The sequence below is a fragment of the Ambystoma mexicanum genome, chromosome 4p, assembly GCF_040938575.1.
Source record: "Ambystoma mexicanum isolate Mex_15411 chromosome 4p, UKY_AmexF1_1, whole genome shotgun sequence".
Taxonomy (NCBI): domain Eukaryota; kingdom Metazoa; phylum Chordata; class Amphibia; order Caudata; family Ambystomatidae; genus Ambystoma; species Ambystoma mexicanum.
This window is the reverse complement of record NC_090927.1, coordinates 91,261,680-91,287,176: the sequence shown is the minus strand read 5'-3', so window position 1 is coordinate 91,287,176 and position 25,497 is coordinate 91,261,680. Positions and strand designations below refer to the sequence as shown.

At 44.6% G+C, this 25,497-nt stretch overlaps 1 protein-coding gene across 1 annotated transcript in view; it reads left to right on the top strand.

Moving 5' to 3' along the window:
* Positions 1-25,497, top strand: part of LOC138452783 (WAP four-disulfide core domain protein 3-like) — a 253,499-nt gene that overhangs the window by 173,745 nt on the left and 54,257 nt on the right. Inside the window, exon 6 of the mRNA XM_069605123.1 lies at positions 25,129-25,275. Coding sequence (XP_069461224.1) covers positions 25,129-25,275 — 147 coding nt within the window. The remainder of the gene's footprint in view (positions 1-25,128; positions 25,276-25,497) is intronic.

The following is a 25,497-nucleotide window of genomic DNA, read 5'->3' as shown; positions in this document are numbered from 1 at the left end:
CCCTTCTGTTTTGCAACCTTCGGATTGCTTCAAGCCTTGCTACAGATCTTGCCACACTCCACGAGGTACTGGGAAGGAGGGCCTATTACATCATTCCAGCTTGCCGTGGATTTCCTTGCGTAGGTTTTCTACCTACATTCCATCTCTATTAGGTAAGCTGGTGTCACTGCATCTTGTTTAACTCTTTCTATCAATTGCCCATTACCATTGTAGAGTATATTCCTGATTATAACCTTTTGCCTTACAGTACTCAGGGGTCCTTCCGGCGTTCTCAATACCAGGCTGACGACAACACTCCTTCCTGTGGCCTCAAAGATTGCTCGGGCAGTGTTTATATTCTGCTCGAGCGGTACTTGGGGACGGAGGCATTTTATAACTGCACGACCATCAAGTCGGACCCATCAAGTTAGAACAGACTGTGAAGCCTTATGGTCGTCCAGTTATGGATGTTTCAGCCGGGGACCCTGTGACTGCTTTAATGCAAGCAGTGACATCGCTTAGGACAGATATGGCAGTTGCTACCACTGCCCTCCGCACTGATTTAGCCTCTGCCACCACTGCACTGAACCATCGTCTTGATGCCATGCAAAGCACCCGACATCCCTTACCTGCTGACGCTGAGTTCGGCGATGCTGCCTCATCCCAAAACACCCCCATCACTCCACTTACTTTGCCAGTCCCGTCTGTGGTGGTTCAGACTCCATTTCCTCTAGCAGCCCCTGAGAGGTACCAGGGAGATCCTTTGAAATATCGCACTTTTATAAATCAGTGCAAACTACATTTCTTATGCCGTTTTCAAGCTTTCTCTGATCCAGTCTCTAAAGCGGCTTTTCTACTCTCCCATTTGTCGGGTGTAGCAGCCACATGGGCTAATCCGTCTTTGGAGAGCAATCATCCCGCTCTGTACGATTTCGAAATTTTGACACTAGATATAAAGCCCAATCCAGAGACATGGAGCTCTTAGATCTCACTCAAGGTCGATCTACTCTCATTGAGTATATTACCAAGTTTAATCAACTCGCCACCGAGACTTCATGGCCAGAGAATAAGAAGGCAGTGATCTATTATCGGGGTCTGTGTGGTTCCATGAAGGATGCTTTGTCTGTAGTGCCCTCCCTTCCCTCACTTTATCTTGATCTGGTAGATTTAACCTTGCAAATCGACGCCAGGCGGGCAGAACGTAAGGGGGAAGCAGGGATATCCCAGAGCTCACCTTCAACCTCATCTAGCACCTTACCTGAACCCATGCAGATCGGCGGGGTACGCAGTCCTATTACACATGCCGAACGGGAGCGCAGGAGGGCAGAAAACGCTTGCTACTACTGCGGACTCAATGGGCACTTTGTAAAGGAGTGTCCCCGTCGACCAAGAAACAAAGCTCCGGGTTTTCCGAAGACTCGCCCTTGAGATCAGGGGTTGGGGCGAGTCCTATACCTAATACCTCTGATCTTGCTTTTGGTCCCGTTCGACCTGTGGTGGTGCAAGCTTCCTTAAACCTAGCTGCAGGAGTTTCCCATGCAATACAAATAGTGATCGACTCTGGTGCTACTGGTTGCTTTATAGACATAGCGCTAGCCAATGCTCTAAACTTACCTCTGGTCCAAAAGAAACACCCCGAACCAGTTCATGCAGTAGATGGGACGTCATTAACCTCTGGACCGATCTTACACCAGACAGCCCCTTTGGAATTAGTCATACAGGAAGTCCATAGAGAGACCATGTCTTTTGACCTCATAGCTACGCCTCAGTTTGGTGTTATCCTGGGCATTCCTTGGCTAAAGAGGCATAATCCTTTGATTAACTGGGGTACAGGTCAGGTACTCTTTGAATCCGAAACGTGTCAATACTACTGTCTGCTTGAGACACCTCAGGTTTCCAGTCCCGCAGACATCCTAGGGATAGTCGCTTCATTAGACATAGAAGACAGGTCCGATTCCCCAGACACACACATGATAGGGGCGGTCACAAATAACATACCTCCTGAGTATTATGGATTTCGGGCAGTGTTTGACAAAGGCTCTGCAGAAGGCCTTCCTCCACATCGATCTTACGACTGCCCCATTGATTTAATCCCAGACGCCCCTATCCCAAAGGGGCGGATATACTCCTTAACCCAAACAGAGGAGCGAGTCCTTCAGGATTACATACAGCAGGCTCTGCGTCTAGGTCATATTCGCCCATCAACCTCTCCAGCTGCAAGTCCCATCTTCTTTGTGGCAAAGAAGGAAGGGGATCTCCGTCCCTGCATTGATTACAGGCGTTTGAAAGCCATCACAGTAAAAAACCGCTATCCTATTCCTCTTATTACCCCGTTGTTGGACAAACTTACTCATGCCACAATTTACACCAAATTGGATCTACGGGGTGCATACAATCTCATACGCATACGAGAGGGAGACGAATGGAAGACGGCTTTCTGCTCACGACAAGGGCTGTTTGAGTATACAGTTATGCCGTTTGGTCTCTGTAATGCTCCTGCTACGTTCCAGCGCTTCATGGATGACATATTTGGCGATATCCTGAACACATACGTAGTAGTGTATTTAGATGACATATTGGTCTTCTCTTCCTCTCTCGATGAACACATCAAGCATGTCAAGGAAGTGTTGTTACGTTTGCAAGCCAATGCACTATTTGCTAAACCTGAAAAGTGTATTTTCCATACCAGTCAGGTTGAGTTCTTGGGGTTCCATATCTCTCCTGGAGGCCTCTCCATGAATCAGTCCAAAGTTCGGGCAATAAACGATTGGCCAATTCCGACCACACTCAAGCAATTAGTCATTTTTGGGTTTTGCCAACTTTTACCGACGGTTCATAGCTGGGTTTTCTTCTATTGTAGCACCACTCACTGCGCTCACTAGTCCTTCAGTCCCCTATGTCTGGTCCGAAAAACAACAAAATGCTTTCGATTCTCTGAAAACTATGTTCACTACTGCTCCGGTGTTACAACACCCTGACCCTGAACTCCCGTTTGTCCTTGAGGCAGACGCATCCTCTTATGCACTTGGAGCTGTACTGTCCCAGCCATGTCCTGCCACTGGTCGGCTACATCCGGTGGCATTTCACTCTCGCAAGTTCACAACAAGTGAATTACACTACACAGTCACAGAAAAAGAACTATTGGCCATTAAGGACGCCTTACAGACCTGGAGACATCACCTTCTAGGAGCAAAACACCAGACGGTGGTGTTCTCAGACCATAAGAATCTCCAAGACCTTGCCTCCTTGAAATGTACCAATAGTCGACAAGTACGTTGGCATCTTTTCTTTGCCGCGTTCGACTTCGTGGTCAAACATAGACCTGGTGTAGGGCATGGGAAAGCAGACGCCCTGTCTCGTTCTCCTGGGGGGGAAGTTCTACCATCCTTCCCTGAAACCTTGTTGAGTGTGTCTCACGTAGTTTGTGTTTGCACACCATCACCTTCATTGCAGTCCACCATACGACAATGGGTCTCCCGATATCCACAGTCACTAACAGAATGGGATCCCGTTATGCAGGATGGGCTGCCCTTTGTACATGGGAAGCTTTTTCTTCCCACGAGTGAAACCAGGAATTTGGCGTTGGAATGGTCTCATGATGCTGCCATTAATGGTCATCCCGGGCAGCATCGTACCCTGGAATTACTCAAACGATGGTGTTGGTGGCCGGCTATGAAACGAGACGTACAGAATTATGTCAATACCTGTCCAATCTGTGCTCAGGGCAAGTCACGTAGGGGCCGGCCTTTGGGTCTTCTTCTTCCTCTCCCGGTTCCTCCACGTCCCTGGCACACGGTCTCAATGGACTTAATTACTGATTTGCCACGCACACAGGGTTTCGATACTATATGGGTTGTTGTCGACTCCTATACCAAAATGGCTCGTTTTGTACCATGTAAGGGAGTACCCTCAGCCCCGGTTTTGGCCAGGCATTTCTTTAAGTCTGTCTTCTGTCTCTTTGGCCTGCCTCATGTTTTGGTGTCCGATCGAGGCACACAGTTCACCTCTCGTTTCTGGCGGGCCCTCACCTCTCTGTTGGGAATTGATGCTCATTATTCCTCTGCTTACCATCCAGAGAGTGACGGGCAGACTGAGAGGGTTAACCAGTCATTGGAGCAATACCTACGTTGCCTAACGTTACAATATCAGGACACTTGGCTTAATTTATTGCATCTTGCCGAATTTGCTTATAACAACTCTTTGCATTCTGCTACTGGTTTTTCGCCATTCTTCGCTCTCTATGGCCAACATCCTCGTACTCTTCCTCTGCCAGATTACTCCTCTTCTGATACCCCCGCTGCCTCGGCCTGCGCTAGGGATTTAGTGTCAGTACATGCCCAGACTTTGATCCATTTGCGTGAGGCCCAATCTTCCATGAAATCCACAGCTGACAGGAAGAGGGCGGATGCTCCTGCGTACAAGGTGGGGGACAGGGTTTGGCTCTCCACTCGTCATTTACACATTCCTGGTTGTCGCAAACTTCTCCCTCGCTTTGTGGGTCCTTACAAGGTGGCCAAGGTTCTGAATCCGGTGGCTATGCGTCTGGCGTTTCCTCCTGCTTGGCGAATCCACCCAGTTTTCCATGTCTCCCTGCTTAAGCCCTGCCCTGGTCCTACCCGATTAGTTGCCCCTCCTGCTCCGGTCTCTGTCTCTTCCCCTGATGTTTTTGAGGTCCAGGGAATACTGGGTTCCTGTATACACAGGGGTGGGCTACAATATCTGGTGGATTGGCGGGGTTATGGCCCTGAAGATCGCTCCTGGGTTGCTGCTCGAGATGTTCACGCTTCTCGCCAAGTTTCATCGAGAGCATCCTTCCAGCCCACGCGGTCGTGGGCCTTTGAGGGGGGGCTCTGTCACGCCCTCTCACACGACCTTTCCCTCTTCACACCTCTCCTCCTCAGGCGCCTCTCGCCGTAGTATTTCCCATTCACACCACCAGCAGGGAAAACACGGCAGGCGGAATACCATGTTGGGCGGATCTGCCTCGTTTCGCCCTTTTCCGCGTTGGCGTCTGCCATGGTGCCTCTTGCACAGCCGGCAACGTCAGAATACCAGGAAGTGCCGGCAGCTCCAATCGCTGGCCACGTTGCGCTCCATGCAACGTACGCGAGCAGTCACGTGATACGTCACGTGATACCACTCGCCCCTTCAAAAGAAGCCGGCAAACAAGACTCTTTGCTTCACAGCTACTTCAACTTCTACGGAGGACTGTCACGCATTACCCTTGCTCTTGTTTGCTTCGACCTTGGAACTCTTTTCGGATTTGCTATTGGATTACCCTTGGATTTTGGCGTGCTCTCTGATTTTCTGGACATCCGACCCCTGTTATACTCTGGACTTGCTCTTGGATTGCCCTTCTGTTTTGCAACCTTCGGATTGCTTCAAGCCTTGCTACAGATCTTGCCACACTCCACGAGGTACTGGGAAGGAGTGCCTATTACATCATTCCAGCTTCAACTACCACGATTGCATCATCTGGACCACAACTGACAAAAAAAATCTCAAACATGAATGCTAAACGACCTGCTTTGTACTCATTAGTCATCTTGTGTCGGCCACCCCCATGTATCCAGTATGATTTAAATCGGAAATCTATTTTAACAATGTTCTCTGAGATACCTGAGTTAGAAGATATAAACTCTGTTGATATTCAACTGGTTGAATTTGAGAACCCACAGTCTTTGTCATCAGTTAAATTATGGATAAATTTAAGGATTGTTCTAAATACCATCTGGCTTGCAAAAAACAAATTGTATGAGTTGGGATTTATTATAAATGTAAATAATATAACAGCTCAAGTCAGAGCACCAACTCATCCATCACGCATTTCAGTATGTGCACCTTCCTTAGAGAACAATGGTTTAAACAGTGCTAAACAAACTGTTTGGGAACACAATGGAAATACAGCATGCAACTGTCAAGACATGCATGAACTAGGCCATTCCACATGAAGAGCCAACATCTCTCTTGTTAGTTGGAACACAAGGGGTTTCCAGCATTTAATAAACAATCGAAATAAAAATCTGGATAATAGTGACATCGTCTTGTTTCAAGAAACATGGTTAACAACAGTCCCAACCTGGGATAAATACGATATATATCTAAATTTGGCCCAAAAATTGAGCTCTGGTCGGCCAACTTCTGGGCTATTAATAGCCATAAAACAAAATGTATCATTCACATCTGAGAACTGGATATCCCCAAATCCCTTTCTACAAATGGTAAAACTAAAATTAGGCACTGTAACTTATGCTTTGATCAATGCTTACTGGAAGCCCCTTGGTATTTCCGAAACCATCTTCATGAGAGATGTGGCTCATCTTTTGGATTTAGCATGTCTTGACAGCCCTGTCTCATCCGTCATCTTTGCGGGAGAGTTGAATTGCTTGGGGAAGTCTGCACATAATTCTAGACTCAAGGCATGGAATTATTTCATCAAGTCACAAAATCTCCAAATGCCGAATGGAACATTTGCAGATGATATACCTCCAAGACCAACATGGCATAGAGGAACGTCGACAGCAATCGGACTATATGTATGTTAGTCAAGAAACGATCACTGATGTAAGTAAAATTTCCACTCAGCTGACAACTCTGAGATACCACAATTGTCTACTTATGAATTGGCAGATAAATGAGTTCCTGCCAAATCTAAGAGACAACTGTTCAGCAAGTATGGTCACAGTAAATAGTGGAGGTAACAGACTACGATGGTCTGAAAATTCCTTGAAAAGGTTTAATCATTTCTATGCTCTGGAGGTAACCAAAGCAACTAAGGAGCAGCATGATGAAATTGTGTACCATGATCTCATGCAACTATTCCAACCCAAGGTGAACAAATGTTTAGTTTCTAAGTTACAAACGTTACACGCATATAACAAACCGGTACAAGCAGCCAAAACCATTTATCTTTTTAATAAACGAAAGAGCATGAAACTATCACTCAGTATTAGGCATAAAAACTGGTTACAACGTTACAAAGCTTCAATACACCAGAATGATGGTGTTTCTATGCTAAGGGCTTTAGCTGGGAAGAACACAGCTCAAATGTGGGCAATTCTTAATCAATCCACTGCTGGACACCAACTCAGATATCAGAACACAGCTCAAATTTGGGCAATTCTTAATCCACAACTGGACACCAACTCAAATATCAATCTAAAAATGTTAATGAGCAAGCCTGGATCAAGTATTACACAGATCTATTCAAACATCCAACATGCAAAAACAATACTAATGCAGAGTGTTCTGTTGATACATTTACATTGGACTTTGATAGAGAAGATATTGAATATTATATAAATGGAGCAAGTCAATCACGCGCTGCAGGACGCAATGGTTTATCAAACTACACTCTGAAACAACATCCTAAATTATGGTCGGAAATATTGTATACTATGTTTTCTAATATCATTCAAACACAAAAAATCCCGAAGTCATGGAAACAGATTATACTCCCGATTTATAAAAAGGGGGATATATCAAACCAGCAAATTACAGGCCATTTGCCTTGTTGGATTCCCCGGGGGAAACATTCAACCGAATTGTTCTCAGGGACTTAAATAGGTGGGCAACAGATCTAGGGAAAAGAGACCCATTTCAAACAGGTTCAATCTCAGGATTGGGAACATCCCCAAACATCATGACGCTGAATATTCTGAGATCCCAATTTGCCATCCGGAAACAACCACTATATCTCGCATTTGTTGACTTCCAGGTGGCATTTGACTCTGTTAATCGCGAGATGCTATATGACAAATTGGTTCAGTATGGCTGTCCCTCCTCGCTAATTTCCATCATCAAGCAGCTGCATACCAGTACAACTCTACAAATCAGACTCACGATAGAAGGTTTATTATATGCATTCATTTTGACCGAACAAGGCCTTAAACAGGTTTTCATTTCGGCCTCCTTTTTGTTTAACCTGTTTGTTCTTGATCTGGGCGAGCATCTAATGAACTCTATAAATGATGCGCCAAAAATGGGTGGACAAAGAATTGCATGGATGTTTTATATGCAGATGATTTGATTTTGTTATCCCAAACACCCAGTGGATTGCAAAATGTACTGAATGAATTATCAAGGTATTCTATAGATAACAATCTAATCAATCTAGAAAAAACCCAAATAGTTGCCTGTCATCGCAATAAATCCATTTCTCAAAAAAGTTATAGTTGGCACTTGCAGACTGTGCCATTAATGAATGTGTCTGAATACAAGTACCTGGGTTTAATGGTGTACAATGTACTCTCAGATGTGTCTTATATTTCAACGTTGAATTCAAAATTGCAAAACTTGAAGTCTCAAGCAAACATTCTGACATCTAAATTTGGGAAATTTTCATGCAAACATACTATGATGTTTTAACAAAATAAGGTGGTACCGATCTTGCTATATGGAGCTGAAACCAAATTTCCTTTAAAACACACATTCTGTGATGTATGTGAGGGCAGGTTCTGGAAATCTGTGTTGAAATTGCTAAAGTGCACTCCATTACCCATAATCCGTTTTGAACTAGGTCTTATATCCCTATCTGCTCAACTGTTATGGAAAATGTGCAACTTGTTTCGCAAATGTTTATTAGGCCTCGGAACAAAGAACATCTTGTGTGCTCTTGCTCATCATCTAATCAACTAGGACCATTTCTTTCCTGCTCAGTGGCGAAACCATGTATTAAACATACTGTCAGACGTGCATATAAATTAAGCTATTGCTCACAAATCCAAATCGTGCGAACATGAAAATGTTTCAGCATGACTGGATTTGTAATAGAGCTAAATGTTGCACCTACAAAGATTTCAACGGCCAACTGTTTGTTTCATGGCCGATTATTTGTTAAAATGCCCTTCCTCTCATATTAGACAACAGTACATGCGATTTAGATTGAACCTATTACCAACGGCAGAAATATTGGTAAGAAGGGGTCACCTTCCAAAATATTAAAGTCATTGTCGATTTTGTCTTAATGAGAAACATCTAGAAACACTAGAGCATCTGGTTGTCATCTGCCCAGAACTAACCTCAATAAGAAAACACTACCTTTAAGGTCTATTATCTGTATATACTCCAATGACTGAAGACAAAGTTTGGTTTGCATTCTTTACTAGCAGGAAACTGGCAATTAGAATTGCTGTAGTACAATACTTAGAAAACATATTATCATTGGTCAATATTGAAACTAGTCAGTAATTAAGCTACTGACTACAATGACAAATATGATACAGAACATATTTTGTTTTGTGTGATAAATCTTGATGAATTTTTAGTTTTAGTGGAGCTTTGAGAAAAAATACCCAAAGCTTATTTTTGTATTTAATAGGTACTTTGATCTTTGTTTATTTCACTTTTAATTGTTAATACTTTTTGTGAACAATGTATGCATTATATATATTATGTGATTGTATCCTTTTCTTTTCTATGAATTATTTGAAAGGTTGTTTTACAACCAACCAAATAAAAAAAAAACACTCTTTGTCCTCTGCTGAAGTCTGCCCTGTTGGGTCCACCTTTTGCCAGTAAAGACTTCAGCTCAGGATGTTCAACAGGGTCAAGATCCAACCAGAGTAAGATCTTCTTCCAGATCTTATTCCTCAGTTTCTGGTTGAACCACACAGGGTTGGACCTCACACTCAGCCTCAGCTGGTGGAGCTTTGGAGAATCTCGGTGTGGGCACAGGGGTGCTTGCTGTTTTCTTGCTGGCAGACTTGGTTTTCCCCTTTGTCTCTTTTTATCTTGCAATAGCAGTAAGTCAGTCCTGTGGACTTGGGGGTGATAGTTTCTTCTATCAAGTCCCCAGGAGAGCCTCTCAAGGTTATCTCCCTTGTAGGCCTTGTGAGCGCCTGCTTCCTCTTGCTGGGAGGTCTGGGGGTACTAAACACAACTCCAAGAGTTTTCAGGTCATTACCCAGCAGAGCTCTCCCAGGTACTTCACTCTGCACACTAACAGGTATTCTGACAGTCATGTCATTGCACTGGATGAGAGCTGGTAAATGGGGAACCATTTGCACAGGGCCTCCAGCTACCTTGGTTAGGTATTTGGGTGCCTTATCAAAATCCCTTACCTTGAAAAAACATTCATCAACCACGGTCATGCTGGATCCAGTGTCTCTGATGGCAGGGGTCTCCTGACAATTCACAAGAACACTATCTTTATAACACTTTTTGTATTATCTGGGATTGAGTTATAGACTTCTAAATTCTGTTGTTTCCAAAGACCCAAGGACACTAAAGAAACACTAGCTGATACTTTCATGGGTTCATCAGCCAGTAACTGAAAGTTTCCACTTGTCATAGGTACTTCTTCCACCTCGGAGAAGGCTAAGGAGACAGTGCGGACCCCTGAAGGTTTACCCTTACATTTGGGATCCCGTTTCGCATGGTCAGTAGCTTCACAAACAAAACATTTACCAAATTTCCTATTGAATGGAGGCTTGCTCTGACCTCCACCTAGTTTAGCACCAGAGGGTACACTAGCCTGATTCTGTTTCCCTTGTGGCTTACCCTGGTTCTTTTTGGGGCCCTCTTTTGGATTGGAATTATTGGAATTCTCTGTGTTATCTTTCTTTGGCTGCTTTTCCTCATCCTCCTTCTGAGTTGCCCCAGAATCCTTGTGAGTAGCCCTGTTGGCAACCCACAAGTCAGCAGCCTTAGCTAACTTCTTAGGATCTATCTCCTTTGAATCAGCCAAGTGCTGTCTAAGCTCAGGAGAGCAGGCATCATAAATTGACTCCAACATAACAAGATTCCTCAAACCTTCATAAGTGTTCACTTTGTAACCCTTAACCCAACCATCTAAGTTTTTCAAACAGTCACACACCCAGGTACCCCAAGGGATACCATCATGCTTTTTGAGGGCCCTAAACCTCGTAAGGTACTGGGAAGGGGCCTTCCCAAATCTAGCTATTAATGCTAGCTTCACACACTCATAATCCTGTTTATCCTCCTCCCCCAACTCCATTACTGCATCACCTGTAACAAGGGGGGTCCTAGAGAAAAGCCAAGGAATCAACTGATTCCCTGAGATACCCCGAATCCCATGATTGTATTCAAACATTGCTAACCAATCCAAAACATCAAGTTTAGTCTCATATACCAATCATTTCCTTTGGCCCTTCTGACCCACTCCCCAGACTTTGTTTTTCCACTAACTTAGCAACCAGTTCAGATTTTATTCCTTTACCAGAGAGACTTCTTTCTCTACACATAGTTCTCAAAACCTCAGCATTGTAGTTTAAGAGACTCTCTTCACTGTAGAATTCCATATTTGACACGAATTTTTAGATTATAGAATTCTGTGGTGTTTAGCCTTGTGGTTAGTTGACCCAAGTTAATAGCAGCAGTTTAAGTATAATCTTTATACTTAAAAATCCCACAGCTGTACATCAGTGTTATGCAGAATCCTCTGCAGTACCCTTAGGGAACACTACAGACAATTAAGTCTACAAGTGGCAGTACAATTTCACCTTTGGTACAAGCCCGTACTACACAGTTATATTGGTAGCAGTAGCGGAGCAGCCAGACTTATCTCAAGAGCAAATGAGCAGTAATAGGAATTACACAAAGGACTACAATTACTGTGACTCAAGCAAGCATTGACTCAAGATGTCTGGTTAAAAAATATAAGTACATTTATCTTTAAACCATCTGTCCACAAAATACTTGACTTCTATTACACAAAACCACACTCTAAAATATACTACATACAACCAATTCCTTTGGTTCAGGTCAATTCAAGGTAAGTACATTAGGATTTGACAGACCGGTGCTGTGAACCAAAAGGCATTACCGTGGGTTAAAAGCGCTTACTTTTTGACAGTAATGACAGTTCGGTCTTACAAAAGAAAAGCGTACCCGCGGAGAGAATTGTAACCATAGTAAAAAACACATTTAGCACATTGAATAAAAACCAAGGCAAAGGGGATAAACATCATAGGCAATACTTTTGTCAAGGCACATGAATCACAGGATGTATTCTCAGAGAGAGTTGAAGTCAATAGGCCTGCACCAGTGTGAAATGGAGCAGGGCTCTGTTGTCGAGGATCACACAATTAGAACAGTTTGAGATTAACGTTGCCAGGAGTACTTGGATATCGTCAAAGGGAGGCAAAAGTTATAAGAGGGAAGGAAGAAAGGGCAAGCCTTCGGTAAGGAAAAGGGTTCACCCCGATTCCTCAAGGTCAGATGTAGAGAACGACCAAATGGACACAGTACCTTATTCGAATGAAGAAAGCTGGTTCCAGGACAGTTGTTCCAGGTAGTTTCTGCAGACTCACAGTTCCTGAAGCTTCAGTCGTGGGGACAAGACGGACGATGCCTGGAGCGATCTGCACTACCCAGGGATGAGGCCAGCAGCAGCAAAGCAACAGTGAATAAAAGGTGCACTCCTTTAAAACAGGAGAGGGCTCTTCTGATGGCTATACGGACCACTACAGCTCCGTGCAGCAATTTCGACCCAGGAGAGGATTCTCTGGCTGTAGAAAATTGAGCTGGTTGATCCCACCAGGCTCAAGGGAAGAAGACTCCTGACTGGATCTTCTCTGTCGTTAAAGGGTAGATAGCTCAGGACTGCAGCAGGGCTTCACCGGGACTCGGGAGTTGCAGCAGCTGTCTTCTTCTCCACTTCTCTTTGGTTCTTGTAGTACCAGTGGCAACTCTGACTTCCAGCCCAAGAGTCCTGCCTTTTATGCCAAAATCCCCCATTCACACAGCCTGGCTGTCAATCAAACAGCAGGGGGGTTGTCCAGCCCGGAAAACCACCTCAGCCAATGGACACAAAGTGCGACTTGGGTCTCCAAGGAGACCCTGTGCAGGGGGTTACTAGACCCCTCCCTCACATTCAGCCCACCTAGACACCCAGACACCAAAGAAGGGCTTCTTCGTAGAAGCCCGCCAAAGGACGGCAAACAAAGAAGGCAAACATGGTTTGCCGCGCAAAGTAAAACACAAGAAGTATATTAACAAAAAGAAATGGTGATTAAACCCGACAGGAGCCAAACGAAAAATTATTTGGTCAAGCGGGTTTATGTTCGAGGCTAATACAATAGCCTAAAACTGTACCACGTTTATATAGTATAATCGCGGTAGAAAAGTTCGGGTAGATACCACTGCCACCAGCCAAGTCTTATGGCCTCATTACACAGAAGGCGGTAAGGGTTAACGGTCACCGGTAATGCTACCGGTGACCGTTAACCCTTACCGCCTTGTTACGAGGTCCCTTTGCGGGTTGGTACTTTAACGGCTGCTTTTAGCAGGCGTTAAAAAACAAACCCGCAAAGGGACCTTGGTGCTAATTACGGTACCGCAATTTGCGGTACCGTAATTAGCGCCTTCCCCATTCCCATTATGCCCTATGGGGGCAAAAATGGGAATGGGGAAGGGCCTTGGTGAATGGGGAATTACCGCCCCCGCTCACCTTGGAGTAGGGCGGTAATTCCGCCATCCACCAAGGCGGACACAGTAAAATACTGTCGGCAACCATGGCGCTAACAGCGCCATGGTTACTGCCTACCGTGTCATGAGGCCCTTAGTGTTAAAGGAGCGAAACAAGGCTCCAGGAGGTAAAGACAAAAAAGGATCAGAGTTCACCCTTTCCAATACTCCATGTAAGATGGTGTGTACTGGGTATGTAGGTTAAATGACTACATAAAGTAAATGGCAACTTTACCTGTTTTTGGGGGACAGTAGTCAGCCCCAGAAAAATGGAGTCAGTGGGAAGTCTTAGAGACAACCCTGTTTTACTGCACTGAAGGTGCTGTGTAACACACACAAGAAGTTGGGCTCATGGGGTGGTGTGGCTCCAGAGCCCAAGATCACACAAAAAGTAGAAATACACATGGCAAAACACATGTAAGAGTGGGAAAGAGGTTCGCACTCTTACCAAGTGGGAAAAATGAACCCCAGAAATCCAGCAAAGCTGCCGAGGGACTCACTAGGTAAGGGAAATTAGCCATAAATGAGAATTCTCCCTAACAGCTGCATTCAGGCATTCCTACAGACAAAGCACAGGGGAGTTATGGGAACCTCCCTCACGTCCTGCCCTTCCATACACACTGGAACCAGAGGTGGGTTTCAGTACTGAAGCCCGCCAAAGGCAAAATGAACAAAAGGCTCAAACCCGTCTCAACGCACACAGTAAAACCCATGAAAGACCTCACAAACACAAAACGGTGAAAAAAGAAGGCCAAGGCCATTTTGACACAATGGTCACCCCTGGGTGCTATACTGCAGCTGAGGATTTAGCCTGTGGTAAAAAAGCACAATGGTAGGAACATTAAACCACTGCCAGCAGGCATTTAAAGTAGTGAGGGTAACATAAAAAATGTTACATGAATATGTAGGAAAAGGGGCTACTAAGTAACTCCCAGCGCTCAACATAAGATGGTGTGTGCTGGGCCTACAGAAACGGTAAGTAAAGTGATTTTCACTTTACTATTCTTGGGAACAGTAGTTCCCCCAAGAAAAGGTATTTAAACCTTATTAATTCTAAAGGATTTCTCTGTGATACTGCACTGAAGGTGCTGTGTCACCATACAAAAGGTAGATGCCTAGGGAGTTTGTCAGACTGCAAAAGCAAAGTAAACACTTAATCCAAATCATGTCAAAACACATGTGAGTGAGAACAAGGGCTTACTCACGCCAGGATTAATATTAAAAGTCCTAAAGTCCAGCAAAAGAGCTGGGGGTCTCGAAGGTTGAAGGGAATTAGCACAGAAATGAGAATTTCCCTCATAACAGTGATGTGAAATGTGCACATAAAAAGCTGAAAAAATATCATGTATCAGTGGTTCTCACTGGCGTCATGTGCTGGATGGCATGTGGCAGTGTGTCACCACAGAACTTCTCCAGCCAGTGTGGAAGCTTTCTGGGCAGAAGTGAAGAGGGGCTTTCACAGATTTGGAACACTCTGTCATCAACAGTTGTTTCAGTGTTGTGTTGTAAAACACATGTGCCGGGAATGGCACAGGGACTGCTAGCTTGCCTGTCCACTGCATATTTCCTGGTCGTGTGTGGGGGTAGAGACTCCCTTTACTATCGAGAGGCACCTCAGATGTTAAATGTTTGCAATGATTGCGTGTGTGTGGCCCTGACAGGATCCTCAGGTGTACAACATGCGCTAGTATATAAGAGCTGTGTGAAGAGAATCAAGGTTAGGGAGCTATGCAAGGTGTTTCCCCGCAAGTGTGCACTGCTGTGCCTGTGGTTTGGGCCGCAAAGGCAAGATGGTACCGTGTTTGTGGCGTAGAGAATATAAGAATACAAAACACGTGTTGGAACCTATGCCGTGGGCCTCCCTGAATTTCGTGTGTGGCTAAGGAGAAGAAATAAAGTCCCTGCTTTGCTCACCAGCATTGCTCTGCCTTTCCCCAAGTAAGTTCTGAGTGCTTCCTCCCTTAATTGAAGAAAGTGCCACACGGCCACTCCTACATACAAGAAAGGTGAATACCGTTATTCACATATTCAGAAAGGTTAAGTATAAAAATACAGAAGACATACTTGAAACCTCCTACATGCATTTTATGAAGGGAGGGCAGTCACTAGGTTTTTCAGTCAGTATGAAATCACAAAAAGCACAAGTCACAAATTCTGGGCATGCAGGCTAAGCTCATCTGACCTAAGAAACCATTCTGTCTGTTCATTCAGGCCCTGCATATGTGATATGAGGCACTGTCCATCTCTGCTCAGTGCTGGCAAGTCAAAGGTCATAGTCAGTAGTCCATATATTGTGGGGGGCCAATTCAATCACCCAATGACCCACCAAAGTTATCTTCAGTATGATTCATTTGAATTATATGCATTACTGAGTGAGTGTCTTATACCTGACACGTGATTGGTGCTCACTTATACTCATGTGTATGGGCATATGGTTTTCTGCATGTATTTCTTTAGACAGTCGAGTTCACCGTTTTATGGTCATGCTGTTGTTAAAAGTTTCTTGCTTTGGTTGATAACATGAATTGACCAAATGATCCATAACATTGTGAGACCTTTATGTTAATGTTGATGTTAATTGGTCTTGTACGGCACACTCCTGCCACATGGGTGGTCTCTTGGCGCTCTGGCAGATCTGGAATTAAAGGCAGGGATTGTTAGTAGGATGGAGTGGGAAAAGCGCAAGTGCTTTGATGTGCTGTTGGTAGCTTCGGTTTGGTGACACTGGTCACTATGTGCTGGTTTGCGATCTTTGTTAGTAGTTGTAGACTTGCAGTGATTGTGGGTTTGTGTGTATTTTATGATGGTTTGGTTTCTTGTTAATGTGTGTAGTCCATAATGATTTGTAAAGGTCCAGTGGTTTGTTGCAGTAGAGGTATGCTGCATAAAGTTATGTATTTTAGAGCAAGTCAGAATACATTTTGGGAGTTTGTCTAGCTCCTGTGGCATACGTCCTTCTGATAGAAACCTTTTGATTCAAAGCATCCATTGAAAAGCTAACTTACTAAATTAGGCTAGATGCGAGGTAGGACTAACTTACACAACTGGGCTAGATGTGATTGTGACGAATCAACTTCTGGGGCACTAGTGGTCCAGGGATGAATATCGGTTTCTAAACCATCAATCAGCCCCACACCTCTAGTACAACAGAAGGGATCCGAGCAGATTGGAAACACAAGTAAATTATAAACCTCCTTGACCAATTTTGGTAATGTGGGCAGAATGGCAGGCTTATCTCCGCATGGTTGTGGATCGTTGGTTATTTGCAACACAGCGCAAATACAATTATTATCCAATAATAAAAGGGACTGTCCAGTCAAGGTTATATAAAGATATCTACTTTATTATTAAAACAGACAGTTCTAGCACACTACAAAATACAACCCACCCTCTAAAGGAACACAGAGGACAAGCAGTTTCACAGAGGAAAGGGATGCACTCTGGATACTGACAGGAGTGTAGTAGGTAAAACAATCAGTCTTAACTGTTAAGGTTATTTTACTTCAGCACCAGGGAGCAAGGGATCATAATTGTCACTAGGGTCCTTCGGAGAAGGACCAGGGGGGCAGAACCACAATGTACCAGGTGCTTGAGATGATCTTGATGCTTGACAGCATCGAGTTGGTTCCAGGATGCTTTGTAGCTCCTGTGACAAAGTTCAAGACAGGAGACAGCTGCGGGTATCAGGTGGCAGGCAGTTAAGCAAGCGAGGCTGGACAGATGGCTGCAGGCTGGCCTACACAGTGACTCACGGTCAAGAATCGTCTTCTCTGTGCTGCTTGGTTGAACCTGGAATGCTGGTTGAGGCGTCTCGGATGGCTTTAGTGACTGCAGTGTGACAACAGTCAGTGGTGCAGCCAGTCGCGGTTCGAGGGCTTGAATGCCTCAAAAAAATATGCATAAAAGATGGACGATGGTTGATGCTTGTTGTGACACTTCTCCTAGCTTCTTGGCAGGGCTCGTGCCGTCCTTTAAGGTGGACGGCCCAAAGCTGAGGTGAGTGTTTGCAGGCAACAGCCTTGTCCTTTGGTCATAGACTCTCTGGCACTTCCCACCTAGGAAGCTTTGGGCAGAACCTAGTAGGGCATAATGTGTGCTGGCTGAGTACCAGTTGGTCCTCTGAGGTCAGTATCTCCCTCTGTTTCCTGTGAGATGTTTATGGGAGGGATCTTGCTTCCCCCTTGGAAATTCTGGCCTTCCTTCACTGGCAGAAGCTGTAAGGCAGACTGTACCTTTAGCCAGGGTCCAAATGAGCCCTTCTTCTTACTCCTTTCAAAGTCGTCAGATGATCTGCCAGAAGACGGGATCAACACTATTTTATAGCCAAATGGGCCCCAGTGATTGGTACAGGCTAAGCATACCTTAATTAATCAATCCTGGCTCTCCACTCTCAATCTTCTGTTATGCGTGAGGTCATAACCAGAGTGGTTTGCAAAAGGAAAGGTAAGGGGTGACTGTTGTGGATCAAAGTGTGTCTCTGGTTTATGGAGTTCTCTGTGGCTCCTGATTACAGCCCAGGTCTCCCTTGAAGTTTGTGGCGAGAACAGACTTCTTGTCTCCATCAATTCACATACTTCTCCCCTATGAAAAGAGGGTCCCTTTGCAGGGGTTGCCTAATGTAAACAGTTTTCCCAGACATTCCATTCACTGCCCTTCATACAGAGGGATGGGAGCTAGCTTCAAGTTGACACATTGCATATCAAAGAGATGATGGTTTCCTGTCCCCTTTTGTCAGTTCTGTGATCAGACCTCCCGCAGGCCTGCTTCAATTAACTCTCATCAGTATGCGCTGCCACCAGCAGAACATTTGAAAATAGACAGGCAGATCCATGGAGTCTTTGATATTTAATTAGACTGGCCATGGCAGGAGGAAGGTGTTGCCTTACCCCTTCCTGAGATGCTTTGATGTACCTATGGCTATCACATTCCAGCTGAACATGACAGGAGGACCGCACCTGTAGGCTGTGTCCACCCAGAGTACATGTGACTGTGTTTGTTGTGCGGCGAGCATAGCAAAATGTCTGCAGTTTAGACCCACACATTTTCTGAGGTTGCTCTCCCATTATTCAGTTTCTTTAAAAAAATCAAAAAAGCCCAGGCGAGTGCACACCTGCCATGCGAGTGGTTGTATTCCTCACAGTGAGGTAGGGATAAGTTACACCATTAGGCTAGATGGGTGGTAGGGCTAACTTACACAATTGGGCTAAATGTGAGGTAGAGCTAACTTACTGATGTGAGGAATGGCTAACTTAGACAACTGCGCTAGATGCGAGGTATGATATGATATGGCATTTGTAACGTGCATATACACAAGTGTTTCAGGGCACGATGAGGCAATAAAGGGGGAACTGCAGGAGGACAGAGACAACGATCTTACCAGGCCAGTGACTATGAGATTGTGCAAGTGCAGGGGAGGGGAAATGTAGCCTCACAGGTAGGAGCAGGAAGAGGGCCATTGTAGGCCAGCCAGAGAGTGACAGGAAAGGAGGGTTCGAGTGTGCTGATGAGGGGAATCTCTGTCTTACTGACATTAAGGCAGAGATCATTGGCGGCACACCACTCCTGGATAGCAGACAGTCAGAGATGAGAGAAGGAGAAGAGGTGGCAGAGTGGAGCCTGAAAAAGAGCGGAGTGTCATCTGCATAGCACTGAAAGTTGGAGAAGAGAGCGGAAATGCGGTGGGCGAGAGGTGCCAGGTATTGGTTGAACAGCCAGGGGAAGAGGCTAGACCCCTGGGGGACACCACAGGTAGAGAGTGAGATGGAGGAAAGGGAGGGCCCAAGTTGGACCCTGGGGGGGTCGATCAGAGAGGAACAGGGTGAGCCTGGCCAGGGCCTGATTGGTGATCACCAAGTTATCACAGAGATGATTGAGCAGGATGGCATGGTTGACCGTGTCAAAAGCAGAAGAGAGATAGAGTAAAATGAGGACATAGGGGAGATTAGAATCAAGGTTAGAGATTAGGTCTTCACGGATGTTCAGGAGAGCAGTTTCAGTGCTTCTGGCTGCTCTGGCGCTTCTGGCTGGACTGATGGTCTGACAACCAACAGATTCAGTGTGAAGATTAAGCTGGGAGATGGCCAGCTTTTCCAGGAGTTTGCCCAGGAAAGGAGTGATGGAGATTGGGCGATAGTTAGCCGAGCAGGAGGGATCGGCTGAGGGTTTCTTGAGAAGAGGGTGCACAAGAGAGTGTTTCAGGAGGGGGAAGGAAAGGCTCCAGTGGCGAAAGAGTGATTGCAGAAGTCAGCCAGGGCAGGAGCAAGGGTGTCAATGTGGTCCTTTATGGTGTTGGAAGAACAGGGAAGATCCTGTTTTGACAAGACTTTCATAGGTCGGACTTGTCTAGAAACTTTGTCAGGGGAGAACAGAGGAAAATAAGAGAAAGAGGGAGAAGAGGTGGCCAGAGGTAGAAGAGAGGGTAGAGGGAAGAGGAGGAAAGGATGAGAGGATGGACAGGATGTCCTGTGTTTTAGAGATGAAATGAGAATCCAGGGCCTTGCAGAGGTCCTGGGAGGGGACATGAGAGGTAGAGACTGCAGCAGTATTGGCCAGCGCCTTGTAGATTTTAAAGGTTTATAGTGACATTTTCGAATGTCACAATTTCGAATGCCTTTTTCTCGAATGAAAAATGCCGGGAGAAAAATGTTGAATGTTTATTTTTGTTTTATTTTGTTTTAATGGGGGGTTCCACCAATAACCCCCTGTGTTTTTTATTGCCCTTTTTTACTAACTAAACCCAAAAAAACACATAAAATAAAAAATATATATATTCGACATTTTTATTTGACATTTTTATTTCGACAAAAAGACATTCGAAATTGTTCATTCAAAATTGTTGATTCGAAATTTGAACTGGATACCGATTTTAAAGACTTCGGCCGAGTTGTTAGATGCCACAGAGACGCAGGCTTGGATATGGGGTCTCTTGTTAGTGTAGATTGAGCGATAGTTAGACCTGGGAGGTAGGGCTAACTTACACAATTGGGCTAGATGCGAGGTAGGGCTAATTTACACAATTAGGCTAGATGCGAGATAGGGCTAACAAACAATTGGGTAAGATGCAAGGTAGAGCTAACTTACATAATAAGGCTAGATGTGACGTAGGGCTAACTTACACAATTGGGCAAGATGCAAGGCAGGGCTAACTTACACAATTGGGCAAGATGCAAGGCAGGGCTAACTTACACCATTGGGCTAGATGTAAGGTAGGGCTAATTTACACAATTGGGCTAGATGTGAGGTAGGGCTAACTTACACCATTGGGCTAGATGTCAGGTAGGGCTTGCTTACACAATTGGGCTAGATGTGAGGTAGGGCTAACTTACACAATTGTACTGGATGTGAGTTAGAGCTAACTTACACAATTAAGCTAGATACGAGGTAGCGATAACTTACAAAATTGGGCAAGATGCGAGGTAGAGCAAACTTACACAATTAGGCTATATGCGAAGTAGGGCTAATTTACACAATTGGGCAAGATCCGAGGTAGGGCTAACTTACACAATTGTGTTAGATGCAAGGTAGGGCTAACTTACACAATTGGGCTAGATGCGAGGTAGGGCTAACTTACACAATTAGGCTAGATGTGCGGTAGGGCTAATTTACACAATTAGGCTAGAGGTGAGATACGGCTAACTTACACAATTGGGCTAGAAAGGGTAGGTATATGGTAATTAGGTAATAAGATAATAAGACTGGTAGGGGTTTACTGCAGTACAGTAATGGCTGTACCCCCTGCTCAGAGCACACTTACCTTCTCATTCGCTGTAGGTTGTCTGCGGCAGATGTCGCCGGCGAACAGGGGCAAACTGCAAAATGAGCTGCCCAGAGGGAGGTGCCCTTCACTGTAGCCCTTAGATGGCTGCCTGGGTAGTGTTGCCCTGTGGAGCCACAGAAAAGGGAGGTCATGGTCACGAGGGCCGTGGGACAGGGCCAATCAGGGCTAATGGAGACAGAGCAGTGAGGGAAACCAGGCTGACAACAACAAGTGCGAGAATCCAAGAGCACCAAGTGAATCACAATACTAAACATGCAGAATGCAAAGAAATTAGCAGCTGAAACCTACCTGAGCGCGGGCAGCAAGTAAAATGGAGTGCAAGTCTCAGAAATTATGTTTAAAAGCACAAGAGTGCTGTGAAGGCTCTTCCGGTCACGATGGGCAATCAAAGGTTTTAAAACATCATGTAATAAAAGTTGCACAAGAAGTCGGTGTCTATTTCTTTTCAACACTATTCATGTTGGAATTTAAATGTAGTAATACAAAACAACCTTTGTGAAATCTCAGTGATGTTTTGAGTACCAAAAAACATGTTACTTAGGGTACATTCTGGGGTCTGCAACCTACTGCTCTCGAGATGTTTTAGACTACAACTGCCATGATCCCAAACTATTGACGATGCTGGCTAAGGCTGATGGTGATTGCAGTCCAAACATCGGGAGATCCAAAAGTTGCAGATCCCCCTGTTAGATACTAATTCTGATGTTTCTTTAGATATCTGTTTGCGTGCACTCTTGTTTCAGAGGGATGGCATCTGTCAAATAATTAGCTGAAGAGGAACCACCCTTGCATATCTTTAACAGTTGGCTATGGGGCAAATTGTGCTGATAGACTTGAGCTGGCATAATGCAATTTTATGAAAAAAACTGCATGTGAGAATGCCCTGTTTGTGTCTGATGTCAAGGACCAGAAGTGGTGAAAGACAGACACCTGGACATGGTGCAGTGATCACATATTTTAGGCTTGGTTGACTCAGTTGTTCAAAGGAGATTTGCCTGACATTTCGGTGCTGGACTGCCCTTGAGGGCGGGACAAAGACTGATGTGCAAATAGATGTTCCTCCTTTGTGAAAAGTAGAATGAGCAAAAGGCGATGCCTGCGGACTCTCAAAGTGGGACAAAACATAGAACAGGTTATCATGCCATGTTCTTCGAAGAGAGGGGTGCCTGCTACCTTCTTTGTATTTTTGCAAGGAACTTGGGGTTGGTCACCCAAAACGGGAGGTCATGGTCACGAGGAACTTGGGACAGGACCAATTTGGGCTAATGGAGGCAGAGCAGTGAGGGAAACCAGGCCAGCAACAACAGGTGCTATAATCCAATTACTTGGGGGAACCCAGACATGGACCCCTTGCTCACTGTGCTCAGAGAGGCACAGCTCCACCTCACTGATGAGGCCCAACAAGGCTGAACCACGTGCATGGGGTTGCTGTTGGTACTCTTGTTCAGAGGAGGCTTGCCTGATATTTTGGTGCTGGGCTGCCCTTCTAGGCGGGAAACATTAAGTTAAATTCCATTCCTATGCTGATGATACTCAGATATTCTTTTGGGTTGAGAGACTGGGGGATACCTTTGAATTGGTAGAACACTATCTAAAGGAGGTGGAGGCTTCGATGTGTGCAAACCTGTTGCTGCTAAATGCAATAAGACTGAGGTGGCATTATGTGGCTCGCAACATCAGTTGCAACACAATGGGAAGTGGGGTTCAGGTTAGTGCAAACGTACAATCTGTGTTCTACACCCTACGAATGTTAGGACAGATTCTACCATTCGTAGCAGACAAAGACCGGGCAACAGTAGTGGGAATTTTCATTAATTCACATTTGGACTATGGGAATTCTTTGCTGACCGGAATATCGGCTACCCAATTACGGAGACTACAAGTAGCCCAAACTGCGGCTGTTAGATTGGTGTTTAGGGTGACAAAATCATCCCCTTTTTCTGGTCTAAGGAGATCATTAAATTGGCTAGCAGTGAAAGAGCGTATAGATTTTAAAATCCTCTGTGTTATTTTCAAATGTGTCAATCAATTAGCACCTAGCTACTTGTCGGATAAAATTATGTTATATATCCCAGGTCACCAACTGCGTTCGTGTGATAAGATGCTACTACAGGAGCCACGATCAAGGTAGTGGAATAAAAGAGAACGGAGATTCGGAGTTTATGGCCCTAAACTCTGGAACAGGCTCCCCAGAGCCATTCCAGAACTTAACATGCTTATTACATTCCGGTAGGCTCTGAAGACCCATTGTTCCGTTAGGAACAATGAGGTTTAGTTATATGCCTGCAAAATTTCTGAACTGATAGCAGTCAATGACGGTTGATTTATTACACCTGCGCCCAAATACGATTAATTTCATCAGGTGGGTGTTGCAAATAAATCAAAATCAAAATAAAAATCAAGACTTATATGCAAATGGTATACCTCCTTTGTGAAAAGTACAGTGAGCAAAAAGCGCTGGCTGCGGGTTTTCAAAGTAGAAAAAAAACACAGGAACAGGTTATCATGCCATGTTCTTCCTAGAAAGGGGCGCCTGCAACCTTTTTTGTTGTTTTTAATTGATGCCATAAATATGATGGAAATAATACACGAAAAGTCTGACTCCATGGCTGTTCCTTTATGCTATGCTGCTGGTAGAGCATTTTATAAAAACAGAAAGTGTTGCTCATGCATTCAAGGACACATTTAATCTGGATACTGGATATAGGGAAGTGGCTTGCAATGCATTCTTAGTGTGCTGTATCTCTGGTGCCCGGCGAGGATGTATATATATATGGCTCCAACATCCAATGTAACCATGATATTTAAAGAGGTTTGAAAGGTATGTCTTCCACTACGTTAATCAGTGGTAGGGTGTCCTTCAAGTAGGTTTCAGTTGTAGCACACAAACATTGTAGAAACGTGTCTTTATATTGACTTAGTGGTCAGATAGAAACTACTGGTCTTCCTGGGGGCGAGATGGAGCTTTTATTTAATTTAAATGAAATGCAAAATGATGGTACAGAGGGTTTGGTATGATTAAGGATGTGCTTCCAGGCTGAAAGTAATCACTTCCCTGATTCATTCCTTGATAACTGCTGTAGATCTGCTATTAATGTCCTATAGTGGCCTACATCTGCTAGCGGCATTGTGGCCATATTCTCAAACTCGTCATTGGGATATGGAAACCTTTGCTAAAAATATCTGTTTGTCCCAGGAATTCAATTCTCTACCCCTTTTAGAGCAACAAAACTGAAATTATTTTGCTCATTATTATTTTATGTTTTATTTATTGATTGGTTTGTATTAAACCTTTCAATATGCGATACCCAAAGACGTTGTTTATAGGCCTGGCGAGGTTTCCTTGGAATTGGGCTGTTTGGCTAAGCTTTTTGTGGTCCGTCGATGGGTAGCACACATGTTTCAGGTTTAGGAGTGTTTTCTTCCAGGAATTCAATTTTGGATAGGATAGTGGGAATGTTCTCACCTTGACAGAGGGAGGTCCACCACTCTGTGGCATTGAGGGTTGCGCTTGCCAAGACAAGTTTGCCAAGGTGCTTAGTTTTGCTCTCGCATAGCGCTTTGCATTCTGTTACCAGATGGAATAGTGACTCTGTGGTGGCCCCATCCTTGCAGAACAGGCAACATGGCGTGTATTTCGTTTTGCTCATTAAGGTCTTGAATGTCACAAGACCTCAAAAAGGCCTCTCCTAACCTAAACCTTTTCCACACACATTTCAGAAATTCTCAAAGCCTTGAGCAACCTCCCATAAGAGGAGATAAAAGCAGTGGAATGTCTTGATGGCAAAAGTGAGGGGTATTTTAATAGTCCCTGCTGTTATCGAGCTCATAGGCTTAGGATACTGAAAAATATGTTAGAGGAATGGATTGTTTTATTCAAGTTGCAGCCAATGATTCACCGAGTGATGCTATTAATTATCACCCTTCTGCATTCTTATTTCCAGAGAGACCCGGTACCTGCCCCAAGCCAGACAACTTGTGCGATGTTTTTCCAGTGTATACCTCCTGCACCTGTGATTTCGAGTGTGCAAAAGGGCAAAAGTGCTGTTGGAAATCCTGTAGCATTGAATGTACTGATCTCATCATGCCAGGTACAGTAGCAGTAGTAAGGGGACTGCACAGGGATGGACTGAGAACCAAAAGGGACCTTGGAAATGTTTTTCAAAGTGGCCCCATATTACACTGTGCATGTGAATGTAGTGAGCAAGGTTAAACCCTCTAAGTGAGATGTGGGGGTTCTCCACCAAAGAAAACTGGCAAACATGGCTCTAAATAGTGACTTCAAAGACTATTTGCCCCTATAGAGGGATTAC